At 41.0% G+C, this 19,046-nt stretch overlaps 1 protein-coding gene across 7 annotated transcripts in view; it reads right to left on the bottom strand.

The window, feature by feature from the left end:
- Positions 1 to 19,046, bottom strand: part of LOC139346490 (dual specificity calcium/calmodulin-dependent 3',5'-cyclic nucleotide phosphodiesterase 1C-like) — a 113,461-nt gene that overhangs the window by 71,826 nt on the left and 22,589 nt on the right. For 4 of the 7 annotated variants that reach the window (XM_070985538.1, XM_070985539.1, XM_070985537.1 and 1 more), the window contains exons 6-8: positions 12,847 to 12,913; positions 6,415 to 6,531; positions 5,493 to 5,633 (exon numbers count right to left, since the gene is read on the bottom strand). In XM_070985538.1, coding sequence (XP_070841639.1) covers positions 5,493 to 5,633; positions 6,415 to 6,531; positions 12,847 to 12,913 — 325 coding nt within the window. The remainder of the gene's footprint in view (positions 1 to 5,492; positions 5,634 to 6,414; positions 6,532 to 12,846; positions 12,914 to 19,046) is intronic. The other 3 variants (XM_070985542.1, XM_070985540.1, XM_070985541.1) reach the window with 1 other exon arrangement.

Genomic DNA, 19,046 nt, shown 5'->3' with positions numbered 1-19,046 from the left:
AGGTCATCTCCAAGAAGTTACATTCGATAATTTAATTAAAGATATTGAAAATGTTTCAGTCCCAGTCCTGAAAAATAAAATAAATTTTTATTCCAAAAAAAGTCACCAGTGTCAATTTCACACTTTGTGCAGCAGTTTTTCAGTGATATTTTATTACTCGTCAGCTAATGCAATAATTTTTTACCCGCATAAAAAGGTGTGCAGATCTGTATGGTTAGTCCTCTACAAGCCTGAAAAATTATTTTGTTTTTTGCTGTATTTAATGTGTTTTGCCAGCTCAGCCACTACTATACCATCCGTGACTTCTTGCACATTCATAGATTGATGCATAGTAAATGAGGGACGATGCAGAGTCACATATAAGCCATCTTAACTTTTTCATGCAGTCTTAATAAGTCAATTGGTTGGTGTGACGACCATGTTGAGTCTGCCTGCCTGTGTCTCACTCTGCTCTCTCTCTCTTGCAGTTACTGGGGGTTGGCTGGTAGGCGGAGCTGGGAGGGAGTGCCTGCTGGAACCCGCCGTTCTGGGTTGGGCTTGCAGAGGTTATAAAGGACTGCCCTTTGGGGGTGCTTTTCATTCGGTAAATTGGTCTCCTCGTCTCCTCCACTCGCTTGCTCTCCTCCCGTCTTAGCTCTGCCCAGCGAGGACATGGGGCTCTATTTTCGACTCCGCCGCCGGCGTGGCGCAGGCGTGGCGCAAAGTCAGGTCCGTTGCGCTGATGGGGCGTGGCGGCGCAGACTTTGGTATTTTTGTGAGCTGCGCCGCCGGTGCATCTCCACCTCCTTCTCATTTCAGTCCCACCCAGCGGCGCAGCCCGGAAAGAGGGAGGGGAGAAGGCGTGGAGTGGGTTTGGCACAGCCGAGTCAAATCTTCACCAATCACAGCAGCTCCTCGCCTCACCTTTAAGAACACCGCTGGCGAGGCGCATGGCAAGTTTCCAGGAGACTGACGTCACTCATGTCTCCTGACATCCGTTTGTATTACTTTGCACACCCGTTTGTATATGCTGTTTATTTTTTCTCAGTATATATATATTGTTTTATATGATGTTCTATATTTTGTGGTATATTTTGTTTATATATATTTTTTTTATGTATTTGCTTTTTATGTATATAGTTCTCTCTATTTTCTTTCTTTTCTATTTTTTTTCTAATTCTATTCTTGTAAGGAGCACTGCAACAAAAACCCTCGAGGATAAATAAAGGATTTCTGATTCTGACTCTGATGTCTAAGTATGAGGTCCTTAGATGGTAAATCCTCCTCCTCCTCCTCCTCATCCTCCTCAAAGCAATGATGTACTCCATCTTTGTAGATAACGTTAAGCGTTACAATGATAACATTTGTATTTGGAATGAAATGACGTGGGTAATAGAGGACAACAATCATCACTTACGTTTTTTCATGTGTCTGTCTCTCTCTGTCTCTCGAGTGCTCTGAGATAGATGCAGTATATATGCTCTGTAGGATGTCACGGCTGTTTCTGGTTTGCACAGCGACGTTAACCGATAGTTTGCATCCCTGTTTCACCTGTGCACATTCGGTCAGGGTGAGTGACCATTACGCGTGCGAACGCGCTTGCAATGTCGTCAGATGAGATACTGATCAAAATATATAAATTTAGGTCTGACTGTATGTGCTGACTCAGATAGTTGCACTGAATCGTCGCTGTTGCTAATTATTGATCGCAGTGTGCGTTTGATGACTGACCGAGCACTGCTGAAAACACAGTTAAAACCACGCTGCCGCCTTGTTGACGGTGTGATATATGGCGTCATCACGTTTTCAGTGGATAGCCGTAGCAGCCACCCATCCAGAGGGGTGTCCCCCTGAAAGACTGTAGGGATGCTAGAATTCGCCAGGATGAACGAGTCATGTGCCGACCCGGGGAAAGTGGCATATACGTTTGTCACCAGGCAATTTGAGTCACAGATCACCAGACATCCTTGTGTCACCTGTGTACATTCAGTTAGGTTGAGTGATCATTACGCGTGCCGAACGCGCTTTCGATGTGGTCAGGTGAGATACTGATCAAAATATACAAATTTAGGTCTGACTGTATGTGCTGACAGATAGTTGCATTGAATTGCGGCTGTTGTTAATAATTGATCGCAGTGAAATGCCAGACACTGTGGAAACCTGACTGTGAGGTGTTGGTGACGTGCGCGCACAACTCCGCCGGTTTACGAAAATCCACTTGCGCCGCCGGCACACAGAGTTGACTATGGGTGCTTTTCATTATGTTGAATTGTGCCCCCTCGTCTCCTCTCTCCTTCGTTGACCCGGAAGTCGTTTCCCCTCTGCCATGATGAAGGATCTTCCAATTGCTTAAATGCACCTGAAGGAGACGAGGAGCGAGGAGAGAGGAGGCTTCTGAAGGGCATCAGAGTGAGGATACACCGGTGTATCCTACGTGGAAGTCTTTTATTATTTAAGGGGTGTGTCGTATGTGGCACACGTTTGAATCATGGCGGGAGCAGGTCTTCACAAATGTAATCTTGATTCTTGTTTCAACTGTGTCCTTTTAACAATTGTATCTGTCACCAAAAAATTAAGGAAAATTCTTGGTATATTACGTTTTTTTAAAGCAAGGCTACAAGGCTGTTGGTTTAATCTACAACACACCCGTCCTCTGTTATGCCTCTAACGGCATATAATTGAAACCTCATCAATAGCAATCAGGAGTAGAACAGTCTGACTGCAGATCTGACCATATTATCACATTTTACAGCTTTTACAGCTGTGCAAACGTCATCAGTAATTGACGTCGCTTTGGACTGACGCTGTGCAGCGAGGATTTTTCATTTCGGAGTTTCGTTTCCTCCGTCCTCACGTCCCTTCCTCGCATCCCTCTTTCATGTCCTCGCTGGGCGGAGCTAAGACGCGAGGAGAGGAAGCGAGTGGAGGAGACGAGGAGACCAATTTATGGAATGAAAAGCACCCCTGAAGCCTCCTCACTCCTCGTCTCCTTCAGGTGCATTTAAGCAATTGGAAGATCCTTTATCATGGTTGAGGGGAAACGATTTCTGGGTCGACAAAGGAGAGAGGAGACGAGGAGGCACAATTCAACGTAACGAAAAGCATCCTTGGTCACACACTCTCTCCCAGCTGGGCCTGCTACAGCCCCTTCAGCCTGTTTCCCTTTGTTTGGTTTGCTGAAACTTACAACACACTTTACACCATGTTTCACCCATCCATACACTCCTAACACTGATAGCCTTCCTACTTACACATGGCATCAGTTATTTACTTTTGCTTATTTGTTTGAGTTAAATAAATTAACTTTCCACTGATACATCTGTGTGTGGCCTCCCCTTTGTTGCCGGCCTTGAGCCAGTTGGTAACAGCTGGATAGAGATGAAATTTTAAAGATTTAATCAATGCCTTGAATGGGACTTAACATTACCTACCTATTTGGTAGCTCACAGGCAGCATTATTTTGCTTAGAGGAGAAGAGGAGCTAATTCATAATAATGTATCCCTTTGTGTTTTATTGGGGGAAGATGCCCAAAAAGATGCCCAAATGATAACCAGCTGCCCAAAGCCATTTTTACATGCTGAAACTGAAAAAGTAGTCCAACTTGAGGAACTGTCTGTGAAGTACCCATAGTTATTGTGCAACTTGTTGTAACTACTTGTAGCCAACTTTGGATTCCTAGGGGGAAATTACCCTAGTAACTAATATGCAAAGACAAAAAACAAAAAAACAAAACAAAACAAAACAAAACAAAAAAACAAATAAATAATGCAACTAAGGTAACATAGCAGCCAAGCTACAGTTACACATACGCTTTCGCTGTCTATGGAAACTTGCACTACTAATTAACATTAGCGGTTAAATTATCAGTCTATACACTGATAATCTTTAAAAGAAAACTGGCAAATTAGCAGCTAAATTAACAGCGCAACATGACACATGATATATTTTGACTCCCTGGAAATTGCACTAGTAACTGCAGAAGTACAAGTTGACATTAAAGTGCCTAAAAGTATGTGACAGGAATGTCAAAACTTTTGTTTTCATGGTCACTACAACTACCTAATTTAGCCACTAAAATATGGTGTTAGCCTTAACTTCCCTAGCATTGGCACCATGCATTTTAGATATATCAATCTTTATATACAAATGAAATACCGTTATACCTTTCAAATAATGATTTAACTTACCTTACCTCAGAAGGGTGCGGGATGAAATGTAATCTTATCACACTACTGCATTCTCTTGTTGTGTTTCTACCATGGATCCATGATCAAATAAGAAAAAGGTGCTTGTGAAGTTATGTAGAGCCATGTGCTGTGCCATTACACTGTCTAGTCTTGTGTAATCTTGCAAGATTACCTAAACATTCCAGTTTGTCTGGATGTGGATGGAATAGAAAAATAAAAATGGTCTTGACAATGTTAAATTACATATTCTTATGTAGATAAGATCATAACTTTCAATACAATTATAGTCAATTATAACATATGTTATCATTATTATTAGTGTTGCTGTTTTTATTTTCTATTTCTAACATAAAAACTTAGATTTTGGAAGTGGTTTATGATAAAAATATATCAAAATACCAACAAAAAATATTAATGATCATAAAAAAAGTCAGAAATTTCTTGAAGACATGTTGATTCAACATATAGAGCTTCAGCATTTTACACATCTTGCTCAAATTTCAATATTAATTTATAGTTTTAAACAATTTGCTTTATAAATGGTTTCAACATTTTATCATTGTTGAAACAACGACAACCACATTTTAACACTGAATGTCAGTCATGTGCTGGCTGGGAGGTTTCATCAACAACTCTTTATATCCATAATTTTGTCTTACTTTACTAAACTCTTGCCTGAACCCCACAGTGTAAAAATAAAAGTTTCAAAAGTCACTAACTCATTCATTAAAAGAATGCTGAAAATCTGCACAGCAGAGGCAGAGCTATCCATCCATTATCTATACCGCCTATCCCTTTCGGGGTTGCGGGGGGCTGGAGCCTATCCCAGCTACAATGGGCAAGAGGCGGGGTACACCCTGAACCGGTTGCCACCCGATTGCAGGGCCACATACAAGGACAAACAAACATTCACACTCACACCTACGGACAATTTAGAGTCATCAATCAACCTAATAAGCATGTTTTTGGTCTGTGGGAGGAAGCTGAAGTGCCCGGAGAGAACCCACGCATGCACGGGAAGAACATGCAAACTTCACACAGAAAGGCCCCGCCTGACCCGGGGATCGAACCGGCAACCGTCTTGCAGTGAGGCACGCGCACTACCTGCTGCGCCACCATGCAGCAGGCAGAGCTATCCTGATTTCTAATCCCTAATATGGAACGAGCTTGTACACTTCCTTTAAGGCAACCTGATAGTCCTTTCATGTCTGTTAAAACCCTCTTAAATCATTTTAAGGCTTGCTTGATTGAGAAAATATGCAGTCTTTTCCTTCTGTAAAATGCTTTTTTGTTTTAATTTTCCATTAGGCCAACACAAGACTTACCACCATGCCAGTCTTGAGGAGCAGGTAATGGATGGTCTGTGTGACATCAGCAGCATGCATCAGGTTGTGGTATGGGTTCTTGTGTTTGCTGTAACCCAGCTCCAATGAATCCACAAATGATATGAGAGCAGAAATAGGAACCTGAAACAGTGGCAACATAAAGAAGCACAATGACAAATACTGCAGCATTAATGGAAGTTAAAAAAAAAAAAAAAAAAAAAGAATGGACAAGTCCAGATTATTCCAATTTGGACAATATTTTTGTGGTTTTGTAAGCACAACATATGAATCCATTTAAATTTCCCATCAGGATTTTTCTTCAGAAATTCACAAAATGTGTAATACAGCAACTGGTCTTGAAATTATTTGAGATTATTTCACTACGTCAATAATGCATTATTTTTCCTTGTCAACAACTTCAGCATCGACATTGCCAACAATGCAACACAACCCCTGGCAGTTTGGTCTGAGATTCTTGCCTGTGAGTGGGTAATTTAGCCTCAGGTTGCTCACTCAGAAGTGACATTATGACAAAATTTAGCAAACTTCACACATCTCCTCCAGACACACAAAAGCCTTTATATTTATTACTTGAAATATACAGTAGCATACTCCTTCAGAGGATGTTTGCAACATCTGCTTGAAGAATGATCTTGTTGTTTGGCCTCATGTTTTGTACATATATAGTGCAAAATACCAAACATTCCTCTGTGACCTCTTCAAACTCCCCCTTATATAACATTGAGAAAGAGTTTAATTACATTCATCAATGATATTCATAACCGTCGAGTTTCTCCCGTGACACATATGAACCAGGTATTAGACAGTGTGTTTGGAAATGGAATAATGATGGCACACAATCACATATTATCTGGATGGATATTAAGTGGATGATGAAGACAATGGAAGTTTGTTGGCATACCTTGAAATGATTGATCAAGTCATATCTGGTGAGCAGCTCATAGAAGACAAATTTCAGAGCGTGGTCTCCACTAGCATCATTTAGTGCAAACACATCAAAGGACCACATGTCTGCATGCTAGAACATATACATACAAAGAAGTTTTGTTAGCACATGGATATCAACATACCCATTCATCTGTTTATTGCCATGGTACCTTATTTTTTAAAGGTATTATGATAAGAAAACTTAAAAATACAGGTAGTATTTCAGTCGAAATGTTCTTATAGCCATGCAAAATTAATCAAATTAATATCAGAATCCACTGTGAACTGGTCATGGTCTTGAACTGATCCGCAAAGGAAGAATAACACTGTCATATGACATAATAGACAGGATGCTGTCATATGAAAGTAAACATGGAGGCTACAGAAGTCTGCATTCATGATTTGATCTGTAAGTTGACATAAGGTGGAAGTCAATGAATTTGTGTGGAGATGATCATGAGGATCGGGACAAAGCGAGACAAATTATTAATTATGTTTTTTTGTGGAGCAATGGCTGCTACCTCTGTATGGAGATGTGTGTGTTGGAGCCCGGAGTGGTGCAATCATGACGTGAATGGCTTCATAAAAAAAAAGGTTTCATCCAAAATTTAAGGATGTAAAGGTCTTTTTTGAACATCTGTCAGTGCCTCTTCATAAGACTGTTGTGGAAAGACACTGGGCTCTATTTTCGATTCCGCCCCCAGTGCGGCGGAGGCGTGGCGCAAAGTCAGGTCTGCTTCGCCGATGGGACGTGGTGGCGCAGACTTTAGTATTTTCGTGCACTGCGCCACCAGCGCAACTCTTCCCCCTTCTCATCTCAGTCACACCCAGCAGCACTGAGACTGAGGGAAGAGGGAGGGGAAATGGCATGGAGTGGATTTGACACAGCCAAGTCCAATCTTCATCAATCACAACAGCTCCTCGCCTCACCTTTAAAAACGCCGCTGGCGAGATGCATGGCAAGTTTCAAGGATAACTGAGCCCGTGCAGGAAACTGTCTGACGCCCAAACTTCTCCCTAGAGAAGAATGACGTTCTGGTCCGGGAGGTCCAGGCTCGCAGTGGCCGTATCTACGGTCTCACAAAATTTATTTCAATACTGTCTATCTGTTCAGTGTGGAAAGTTATTGATTGTCAGATGTTTTTTGAACTGATGTAGCCGCAAATACTCACTTAATGACAAAGCTGGGTGGCAAGGCGCTTCCTCCTCTCCCGTGCGCTCTGCTGCTCTCCCAGTTGACACGACACATGCAGTTCGGCCTCTCTCCATTAAGTCCCTTAATGTGTCCTCCGTGAGTTCATAGTGACATCCACGTCGTACAGCCATGTTGTGTAAAACGCAACATGCCACGAAGAATGCACCGACACTCTGAGGGCTGTACGTTAATGAACCATCTGTCCGGTCCAGACATCTAAAACGCATTTTGAGAACCCCAAATGTACGTTCGATAACTGACCGAGCACTGCTGAAAACACCGTTAAAACCACACTACCGTCTTGTTGAAGGTATTATAGACACCCTGAAGTCCAAAAGCTGTAGGGATGCTAGAATTCGCCAGGATGAACGAGTCATGTGCCAACCCAGGGACATTGGCATACACGTTTGTCACCCGGCAATTTGAGTCACAGATCATCAGACATCCCTGTTTCACCTCTGTACATTTGGTCAGGCGTTACACGTGCCGAATGCACTTGCAATGTGGTCAGATGAGATACTGATCAAAATATATAAATTTAGGTCTGACTTTATGTGTTGACTCAGATAGTTGCATTGAATTGTGGCTGTTGCTAATAATTGATCGCAGTGAAATGCCAAACACTGTGGAAACCTGTGACTGTGAGGTGTCGGTGACGTGGGCGCACGACTCCGCCGGTTTACGAAAATCCACTTGCCCAGTGGTGCGCCGCTGCCGCACAGAGTTGACCAGGTCTGGGGTGGCGAGCTTTCAGCGCACTTTTACACCACCGGCGTGGACCGAAATGGACTGAAAATCCAAATCCACCGGTTGATTATGCTGACACCTCCACCTACTGCCTCATGAGAACACTCTGCATCTTCCCTCCATACAGTCATACAGTCTTCCCTCCATGCTGCATGTATTAAAGAGACCTGATTCATCCCACCGAGTCTATAATTCTTCAGAGAATTAGCAACTCTCAACAAGCAACAAGGAGAATTTCCCTTACACCTCCCTGACCAACACTTCCCCATCACCACGGCATACTTTCATGCAATATCGCACCTCCTGCTGCATGCCTCCCAGCCTTTCCCATAGAAAACCACTGCTAAACTCTGCCATTCCCCAGCCTCCATTAGATACACTGCCTTCTCCTCATTCACCCTTTACCAGGCCACAATAATTTCATCTTAATTCATCAGTATCACTTAGCTCCTACTGCCCGTCTGTAATACCCACAGTGTATCCCCGTTGTCAGCCCAACTAAAGCTTACAGTGTCACAGTCCAGCATAGCACTTACCTATGCTGCAGCTTTTCAGCCACGCCCCATTCCTGCCCATCTGCACACCTAGCCTATTAGGCTCATCAGGAGGGTATTTAAGCCATGCTGTCATTCTTCCCGCTTGCCAGATTGTCTTTGCGTCATGCCAGACTCTCCAGTATTCTTTACTAGACTGATCTCCGGTGTCCGACCTCGCCTGTTACTGACTACTCCTTCTGTCCAAGCCCTGTGTCTGCGGGGTGTGCGGACCTTACCGCCTCCGTGGTTTCAAAGAACATATTCCTCCTTCGAGTGGTTTTGAGCACGGCGAAATCTGTCAGTGATTTCCGCGTTTGATCCGCTTTCCTCACACTAACTCCATCTGAGCTGGCTCTCTGCTCAGTATGGCACAGTATTGCCCCGGTTGTCCATTTCCCCGTATTCCCCATAAATTGGCTGGCACTGTAATTGGGTCCTCCATTAGCCCGTTACATACAGACACATAGCAGGGAACTCACTCTGGTGGAATTCACCTTTTCTCTTTCTTTGTATTCATATGTCAATTGAGCATCCTCCCATCCTGCTGCAGCATCAGTCATTACTGTTTTGTTCTTTCACACCACTTCATGCACCCCTTCTGTATTTTCTCACCCACAGGGGAAAAAGATCAAGCTATGATGCTTCTTTGAGGTGTTACTTACATGCATAAGTGCTATGGCCTTTTTAATAAAATGCAGTTATTGTGGTCTAGCTTCCATGGGATCAGTGTCACCACACCTTTAGCCATCCACAATCTCCAAACACTTGGTTTATCTGTTTATTATCAAACTGTCGTTTGATCTCACCCTTCAACCTTAATTTCTTTTCATCCCTCCATTCTAGACCAGTTCAGTAATGGATGGATGAAGATTTTTGAAACTCACCATGTTCTTGTCATTAAAACCTTTGTATAAAATACCATGAATGTTCAATGCCATTTGTACGACATTTTAATACAAGCTGTTCACAATACACAAACTACAGAAGCGTATTGCTGCCACATCAGGAAAAAAAAAAGGATCAGTATTACGTTATAACGTGAAAAGTTTATTGTTCTAACAATACGTTTTTCACGTTATAACAATATGTTTTCACGTTATAACGTGATAACATATTGTAAAAACTTCACGTTATGATAATTTATATTGTAAAAACATGAAAAGTTTCACGTTATAACGTGATGATTTAAATTGTAAAAATGTGAAAAGTTTCATGTTATAACGTGATAATTTTTATTGTAAGAACGTGAAAAGTTTCACGTTATAATGTGATGAAGAGATGATGAAACGGTGAGCAGAGAACTGCGGTAAAGTTAGAACTGTTAAACATGCTTTTACATAATTTTGGGGAATTTTTAGAGGGAATAATATTTAATAACTTCACATTAATAACGTGTTGTGCAACCAAAATCCCCTCATACATTCATGGCCTCCTCCTAGTTTTTCTACAACACTTAGTTTGGAGAAATGTGCTTTTACATAATTTTTGGGAATTTTTATTGGGAATAACATTCAGTATCTTCACTTCTATGAAGTGTAGTGTCACCAAAATCCCCCCACACATCAATAGCCTCCTCCTGTTTATACTACAACACTTAGTTTGGAGAATTGTGCTTTTGCATAATTTTGGGGAATTTTTATTGGGAATAATATTCAATAATTTCACTTCTATGACCTGTAGTGCCACCAAAATCCCCTCACACATCAATGACCTCCTCCTGTTTATACTACAACACTTAGTTTGGGAATAAGTGCTTTTACATATTTTTTGGGAATTTTTCAAGGGAATAATATTCAATAACTTCAGATTAATAACATGGAGTGCCACCAAAATCCCCTCAGACATTAATGGCCTCCTTCTCTTTATACTACAGCACTTAGTTTGGGAAAAGGTTATTTTACAGAATTTTGGGGAATTTTTCAAGGGAACAATATTCAATGACTTCATGTTAATAATGTGTAGTGCCACCAAAATCCCCTCAAACATCAATGGCCTCCTCCTGGTTATACTACAACACTTAGTTTGGGAATCAGTGCTTTTACATATTTTTTGAGAATTTTTCAAGGGAATAATATTCAATAACTTCACTTCTATGAAGTCTAGTGCCACCAAAATCCCCCCACACATCAATGACCTCTGCCTGGTTATACTACAGCACTTAGTTTGGGAAAAGGTGCTTTTATAGAATTTTGGGGAATTTTTCAAGGGAATAATATTCAATAATTTCACTTCTATGATGTAGATTATGTAAATAATGTGTAGTGCCACCAAGAAAGCAGAAAGCAGAGAGTCTGATGATCACAAAGATGTGTTACCAGGACGTGGACAGCACAACTATTGTCCACATCTTGTCCTTGGAATGTGATAAGCAACCTGTGCGTGAGTGTTGTTTGGGCATGGATCTAATGCAACAGACATCGCTGACAGTAGAGAAGAGAAAGTGTCATCTGCCTCCTGTTATCCAAACTGGCTTCCACCAGTCATGTTATCTTACTACGCTGAACGGTACAAGGACATTCGTTGGGTTAGACAAATGCAATAATATATCACAGGATGAGAACACATAAAATGACTTGAAAGGAACAAATCGTTACAGGACTACACTACAGAAGTAGCGTTATTGAATATTATTCCCAATAGAAATTCCCCCAAACTATGCAAAAGCACCTATTCCCAAACTAAGTGTTGTAGTATAAAGAGGAGGAGGCCATTAATGTCTGAGGGGATTTTGGTGGCACTGCATGTTATTAATCTGAAGTTATTGAGTATTGTTCCCTTGAAAAATTCCCCAAAATTCTGTAAAAGCACCTTTTCCCAAACTAAGTGTTGTAGTATAAACAGGAGGAGGCCATTGATGTGTGAGTGGATTTTGGTGACATAGAAGTGAAGTTATTGAATATTATTCCCTTGAAAAATTCCCCAAAAATATGTAAAAGAAACTTGTCCCAAACTAAGTGTTGTAGTATAACCAGGAGGAGGCCATTGATGTGTGGGGGGATTTTGGTGGCACTACACTTCATAGAAGTGAAGTTATTGAATATTATTCCCAATAAAAAATCCCAAAAAATATGTAAAAGCAACTTGTCCCAAACTAAGTGTTATAGTATAAACAGGAGGAGGCCATTGATGTGTGAACTGCAGTAAAGTTAGAAATACATTCACAGATTCGAACTTCCGAGATCAATAAGTCACACGCGAAAATTTGTTAGACAGCAAACGATACCTCTTTCCAACCGTGGTAACACAGACAACGAGCTACAACCTACTTTTTTTTAATCAAAATAAGCCGTCCTCCGTGCAGTATGAATTAAATTGGTCTCTACGAGCAGCCGGCAGCGAGACTGGAGCGCAGGGACCGTCTACAAATGTCTATACCGATAAGAAACAATGAAAGATTATTCAATAGCTTCACTTCTGTTGAATGTAGTGCCACCAAACTCACCTCACACATTAATTGCATCCTGCTGGTTATACTACATCATTTGCTTTGGAGAAACATGCTTTTACATAATTTTGGAGAATTTTTAGAGGGAATAATATTCAATAACTTCACATTAATAACGTGTTGTGCAACCAAAATCCCCTCATACATCCATGGCCTCCTCCTAGTTTTCCTACAACACTTAGTTTGGAGAAACATGCTTTTACATAATTTTGGGAATTTTTCAAGGGAATAATATTCAATAACTTCACTTCTTTTCACTTTTCACGTTTTTACAATATAAATGATCACGTTATAACGTGAAATTTTTCACGTTTTTACAATATGTTATCACATTATAACGTGAAAATATATTGTTATAACGTGAAAAACTTATTGTTAGAACAATAAACTTTTCACGTTATAACGTAATACTGATCCTTTTTTTTTCCCTGATGTGGCAGCAATAAGCTTCCGTAACAAACAAACATACACACACATAAATACCTTGAGGACAGTGATGACATCTGGAGGATAACTGAGACCAGCCATGTTGGAAGTTCGTCTGTACATCCTGTCAGAGAGATATATGCCACAACACAAGGTCAAAACAAACCAACACACAATAATGCTACTTCGGCTAGTATGGTAAGAATTAGAATTGATTTATGTCGTGTTTTCTCTCAAACATGTCAAGGGGTTTGGAATTGGACATATTTCCAAAATAAGAAAAGACAAAAAAAATTCCATCCTGCAAATTCAAACCATAATCTCCTCTCTCCCATTTCTACAGTAACAATACGTTTGAGTTTAGCAAGGGTCACCAGAAGTTGACAAGGAAACTTATGCTGACACTTTCACTTGGCTTCCAATTCCTGCTCTCTTATAGACCAGATGTGTTGTTGCTTGATATCCTTGTGTTTTTTATACCTAGAGATTACATGGACTCAAATTAATGAAAGAAGCAGAAGGCTACCACCATATTTTTTTATCACTTTTATTGTTTGTCACTATTGTGTGAGTGTTTTTGCTGTCTGTGATTGGAAACCTGGGATCAGGATGGCAAACATGGACAACATGGCAAATCTGTAAGCTGCTCTGAGCGTGAACAACTGACTGAGAATTGCATTGCATTGCATTGCATTGCATAAATCATTGACTTTGTCAGCAGCCTCTGTACAAGGTGCTGAAAATTTCTACTCAGGATTACTTCAGCTGTAAAGCATCCTTGCACAGATTTGACATGCTGCTCTGGATGTGTCCTAACACCACTGGATCAGCTGTTAAGGCTCCCAAACCAGCCTTCCCTGAAGGTTCTTCTCTCTGGCACATCAACGGCGCCAGAGAGACAACTTCTACTCCGACCAAGTTTTGTGTTGATGTTGTCCACCGCAAAGGCAAATCCAGCAAGAAATTAAAAGACTGAAAACTTAACTTTGAATGACACGTCTGTCAGGGATCTAACACAGCTATTGGCCGCATCCAAGTGACATCACAGTGGATTCTTTTAACTTTTCTATGATCGAAAAAACTGACTCAGACTGACTGACTCACTCATTCTCGGTTCAGAAAAAAGACTTTTGCTTGCTACTGGAGAAGTAAGTGGCTGTCAGTCACAACATGTATTCATATCAAGCCCCATCTCAACCTTGGGAATCAAAACTGTCACTAAACTTCTCTCCCTGAATGGCTAACCCCATGGCTACAATAACATGCATCATGCATGGGATAACATTTATTAGTTATTATTACTTTATTTCAACATCTTTCGGAACTGTAAAGTCTGCTTTAAGCCTGATGGGATACATCCAAACATAACTGGTAGCAGTTGTTTGGCACCAACCTGCGACATGCTCTTGGCATGCTGTTCTAGAACAAGAATGTTAGTCACACCCCTCTTGATCACATTCTCCATGGACCCAAGACCTGCCTTCCCTACCTACCTAGGTTATTAGACATAACCCATGCTGCTTTAAACATATCAATGATTTAAACAGACAGTGGCATGGTCAAACACATCATAGCAATCACAAACCATCTGTACTCGACTATAACTCATTTGAAAGCCTTGTTCTCACTCTTTCTCATGAGAAATGGAAAACAGTGCAGCCACTTTTATTTGTTGAGTTCTCGGAGTTTCTATCAAGTTTAGTTCTTGAAGCAGATAAAGTAATTATTGTAGGTGACTTTAATGTACATGTCGACGTTGATAATGACAGCCTTAGCACTGTGTTTATCTCAGTATTAGACTCAGTTGGCTTCCACCAGAATGTACATGAACCGACTCACTGTTTTAACCACACCCTCGACCTTGTTCTGACATATGGCATTGAAATCGAAGACTTAATAGTCTCCTCACAGAATCCTCTTTTATCAGACCATCATTTAATAACTTTCGAATTCATATTACCAGACAGCCAGTAGGCAAAAATTCTTATACCAGACTCCTGTCTGATAGTGCTGTAGCTAAATTTAAGGATATGATCCCATCAGTATTTAATTCAATGCCATGTCTCAATACAACAGAGGAGTCTTATGCTAACGTTAGTCCCTCCCAGATTGACTTCCTGGTTGATAGTGCTACAGGATCGTTGCGTATGACACTTGACTCTGTTGCTCCCCTAAAAAAGAAGAAAATTAAACAGAGGAGGTTAGCTCCATGGTATACTCCTCAAACCCGCAAATTAAAGCAAACTTCACGGAAAATAGAAAGGAAATGGCGTTTTACCAATTTGGAAGAATTTCGGTCCGCCTGGCAAGACAGTCTTAAAATATACAGGAAAGCCCTCCGCAGTGCCAGGGCAGCCTATTACTCTGCACTAATAGAGGAAAATAAGAACTATCCCAGGTTTCTCTTCAGCACTGTAGCCAGGCTGACAGAGAGCCATAATTCTGTTGAACCATGTATTCCTTTAGCTCTGAACAGTAATGACTTCATGAGCTTCTTTAATGATAAAATTCTAACTATTAGAGACAGAATTCATCGACTCCTGCCGTTAACAGGTACTGTTTTGTCTTCAAACGCAGAAATCGTAGAAACTGTTACTCAGTCTGTCACAGTTTTAGACTGTTTTACACCTTCACCAACTAATTTCAATAATTTCATCATCAAAATCATCTACCTGTATTTTAGATCCTATCCCGACTAAGCTGTTTAAAGAAGTATTACCTCTAATTGACTCTTCAGTTTTAGACATGATCAATCTCTCTTTATCAACAGGCTACGTACCACAGTCCTTTAAAGTAGCTGTGATAAAACCGCTACTGAAAAAGCCTACTCTTGATCCAGGGGTTTTAGCCAACTATAGACCGATATCCAACCTTCCCTTTCTCTCAAAAACTCTTGAGAAAGCAGTTGCCAATCAGCTGTGCGACTTTCTAAACAATAATAGTTTATTCGAGGATTTCCAGTCAGGATTTAGAGTGCATCATAGCACAGAGACAGCACTGGTTAAAGTTACAAATGACCTTCTAATTGCATCTGATAAAGGATTTGTCTCTGGACTAGTCTTACTGGATCTTAGTGCTGCATTTGACACCATTGACCATGGCATCCTATTGCAGACACTGGAACATTTCATTGGCATTAAGGGAACTGCGCTAAGCTGGTTTAAATCCTACTTGTCAGATCGCTCTCAGTTTGTACGCGTTAATGACGACTCCTCTGTGCTCACTAAAGTCAGCTATGGAGTTCCGCAGGGTTCTGTGCTTGGACCAATTCTATTCACCTTATATATGCTTCCTTTAGGTAAGATTATCAGGAAGCACTCAATAAATTTTCATTGCTATGCTATGATACCCAGCTATATTTATCAATGAAACCGGAAGAAACCAGTCAGTTAACTAGACTACAAGCATGTCTTCAGGACATAAAGACCTGGATGACCTGCAATTTTCTGATGCTAAACTCGGACCAAACTGAAGTTATAGTAGTAGGCCCTAAACATCTTAGAAAGTCACTTTCTGATGACATAGCAGCTATGGATGGCATTGCGCTGACCTCCAGCACCACTGTAAAGAATCTGGGAGTCATCTTTGACCAAGACATGTCCTTTCACTCCCATGTAAAACAAATTTCAAGGACTGCCTTTTTTCACCTACATAATATCGCAAAAATCAGGCATATTTTGTCTCAAAATGATGCAGAAAAACTAGTCCATGCATTCGTAACTTCCAGGCTGGATTATTGCAATTCTTTACTATCAGGCTGCCCAAATTCGTTGCTGAATATTCTCCAGTTGCTCCAGAACGCTGCAGCACGTGTTCTGACAAAAACCAGGAAGCGAGATCATATTTCTCCAATACTCGCCACTTTGCACTGGCTCCCTGTAAAGTTTAGAATAGAGTTTAAAATTCTCCTCCTTACTTACAAAGCCATAAATGGCCAGGCACCTTCCTATCTTAAAGAGCTCATAGTACCTTATTGCCCTACTCGAACACTGCGTTCCCAGAATGCAGGTCTACTTATGGTTCCTAAAGTCTCAAAAAGCAGAACAGGAGTCAGAGCATTTAGCTATCAAGCTCCTCTCCTGTGGAACCATCTTCCAGTCTTTGTCCGTGAGGCAGACACTGTCTCTACATTTAAGAGTAGGCTTAAAACTTTCCTTTTTGATAAAGCTTATAGTTAGGGCTGGCTCAGGCTTGTCCTGGACCAGCCCCTAGTTATGCTGCTATAGGATTAGACTGTCGGGGGACATCCAAAGATACACCGAGCTCCTCTGTCCTTCTGTCCCTCTCCATCCGCATGCTCTCATGTCCTACCACGGCATATTACTAACTTAGCTCCTTCCCCGGAGTCTCTGTGCTTTGTCGTCTTGCAGGTTCCCATGGACAGTGGCTGAATCTGAACTGCTACTGCTGTTATTACATCCACTGTCACTGTTACTGTGACTGCATGTCTGTCTCTCTGTCTCTGTCTCTGTCTCTGTCTCTCTCTCTCTGACTGCATTTCTGTCTGTCTGTCTCACTCTCCCTCTCTTGCTCTTCCTCTCTCACCCAACCGGTCGAGGCAGATGGCCGCCCACCCAGAGTCCGGTTCTGCTCGAGGTTTCTGCCTGTTAAAAGGAAGTTTTTCCTCGCCACTGTCGCCAAGTGCTTGCTCATGGGGGAATTGTTGGTTTCTTTGTAGATAAAAGAGCTTGGTCTGTACCAGCTCTATATGGAAAGTGTCCTGAGACAACTTCTGTTGTGATTTGGCGTTATACAAATAAAATTGAATTGAATTGAATTGTATCTGTCTCAGTAATCGTGAATTTGTCAGTGTTCTGTGGTATCTGTCACAGAATCTATAGTAGCTCTTTTTAATGTCAGATCATTGCCTACAAATCCTTGTTGGTTTATGATGAATTTGTGTTTTATGTTTTTCGTTGAGACCTAGCTAAACAGTACTACTGGTGTAGCAACACTAATATAGCCTTGTCTTCAAAATTATATTTTTTTAATCAGTCAGACAAAAGGAGGGTGGGAGGTTGGGGGTGGCATTGACCTGAGTGAATTCACAATTCAATCATTTGAATATCTTTATTCTGGAGCTCAAAGCAGAATTATCAGTGCTCATCATTGTATTGTATCGAGCACCAAGACATTCATCACTGCATATCCAAGAATTCTCAGAGCTGATGGCAGTGAAGTATCACTAGATATGGCGGATTAATCCTAAGAGACCTGAATACACGAAAACAAGAGAAATGATTTAAAGAGGTGACATGACATAAAAAGGCAGGTATTATCTTTTACATTTGGCCTGAGGACTTCCTACCTCAAAACCGAACACTATCTCGTCTGGTCTCTCTCTCGTGTTGAAAATCAGGCTGTTCCATGTAGAACTACCTCTAGGTTTAATTTCAGGGTTTATGCATTTTAGACTTTGTATTGCTTCTATATTTGCAGCATCTTTCAGCTTTCTGTGGCAATTTTTTTTTCATTTGCAGCACATTTTTGCTTTATTTATTTTGGACTTTTGCATATGTTTTTGGTCTGCCTCACATTTCTACTAACAGAAATGTTTTGGGTTGTTGCGGTACATTTGCCCTTGATGGCCACCATAGCATAGGACCCATGAAAAAATGCACTGAGGCCCATCATTACTAGCTGATGCCACCAGTGGCTGTCGTTACTGTTCATTAAATTACCAGTCAGTGTCGCAGCAGAAAGATCCTTTTCATAGTTAAGACAGAGGAGAGACTGAATGAACTCTTAATTCTATCAGATTAGAGCCAGGTAGTTTGATTTAAAGGACATTTTTAAACAATGTCCTTTAAATGCTATGCATATAGCAATGCTTGTCAGATGCCACACAACAAAATTAAGTCAGCAGGCTATAGACTGTTTGTTTCAGTAGAGGACATGGTCTGGGCATCTGTTGTGCCAGTCTGTTATAATAGCAAGTGACTTGGAAACCAAACCAAGGAGAAATAATATCATGTTCTTGTGGAGTTTGTACTATCAATTAATTTGTTGTGTGTGCGTGCGTTCATGTCTGTGCAAGCATGTTTGCCTGATTGTGTGCACATCTCACTGTGAATAGGGCAGATGAAAAAAATCTTGCAGTGAGGCTCATCATTACTATGTGATGCTACTGAGACCATAGATTTGTCTGTGACAGAGTTCCTGTTGTAATGGTGTCCAGGAAAAGACAGAATTCAAACACATATGCAGACCAAACAAAAAGGTGGAGCTGGTGCAGTTCATTAATTTAATTTAACAAA

This window comes from Chaetodon trifascialis, chromosome 18 (assembly GCF_039877785.1).
Source record: "Chaetodon trifascialis isolate fChaTrf1 chromosome 18, fChaTrf1.hap1, whole genome shotgun sequence".
In the NCBI taxonomy this organism is placed as follows: domain Eukaryota; kingdom Metazoa; phylum Chordata; class Actinopteri; order Chaetodontiformes; family Chaetodontidae; genus Chaetodon; species Chaetodon trifascialis.
Note: the sequence above shows the minus strand (reverse complement) of the source record. Positions and strands in the feature narration are given on the sequence as shown.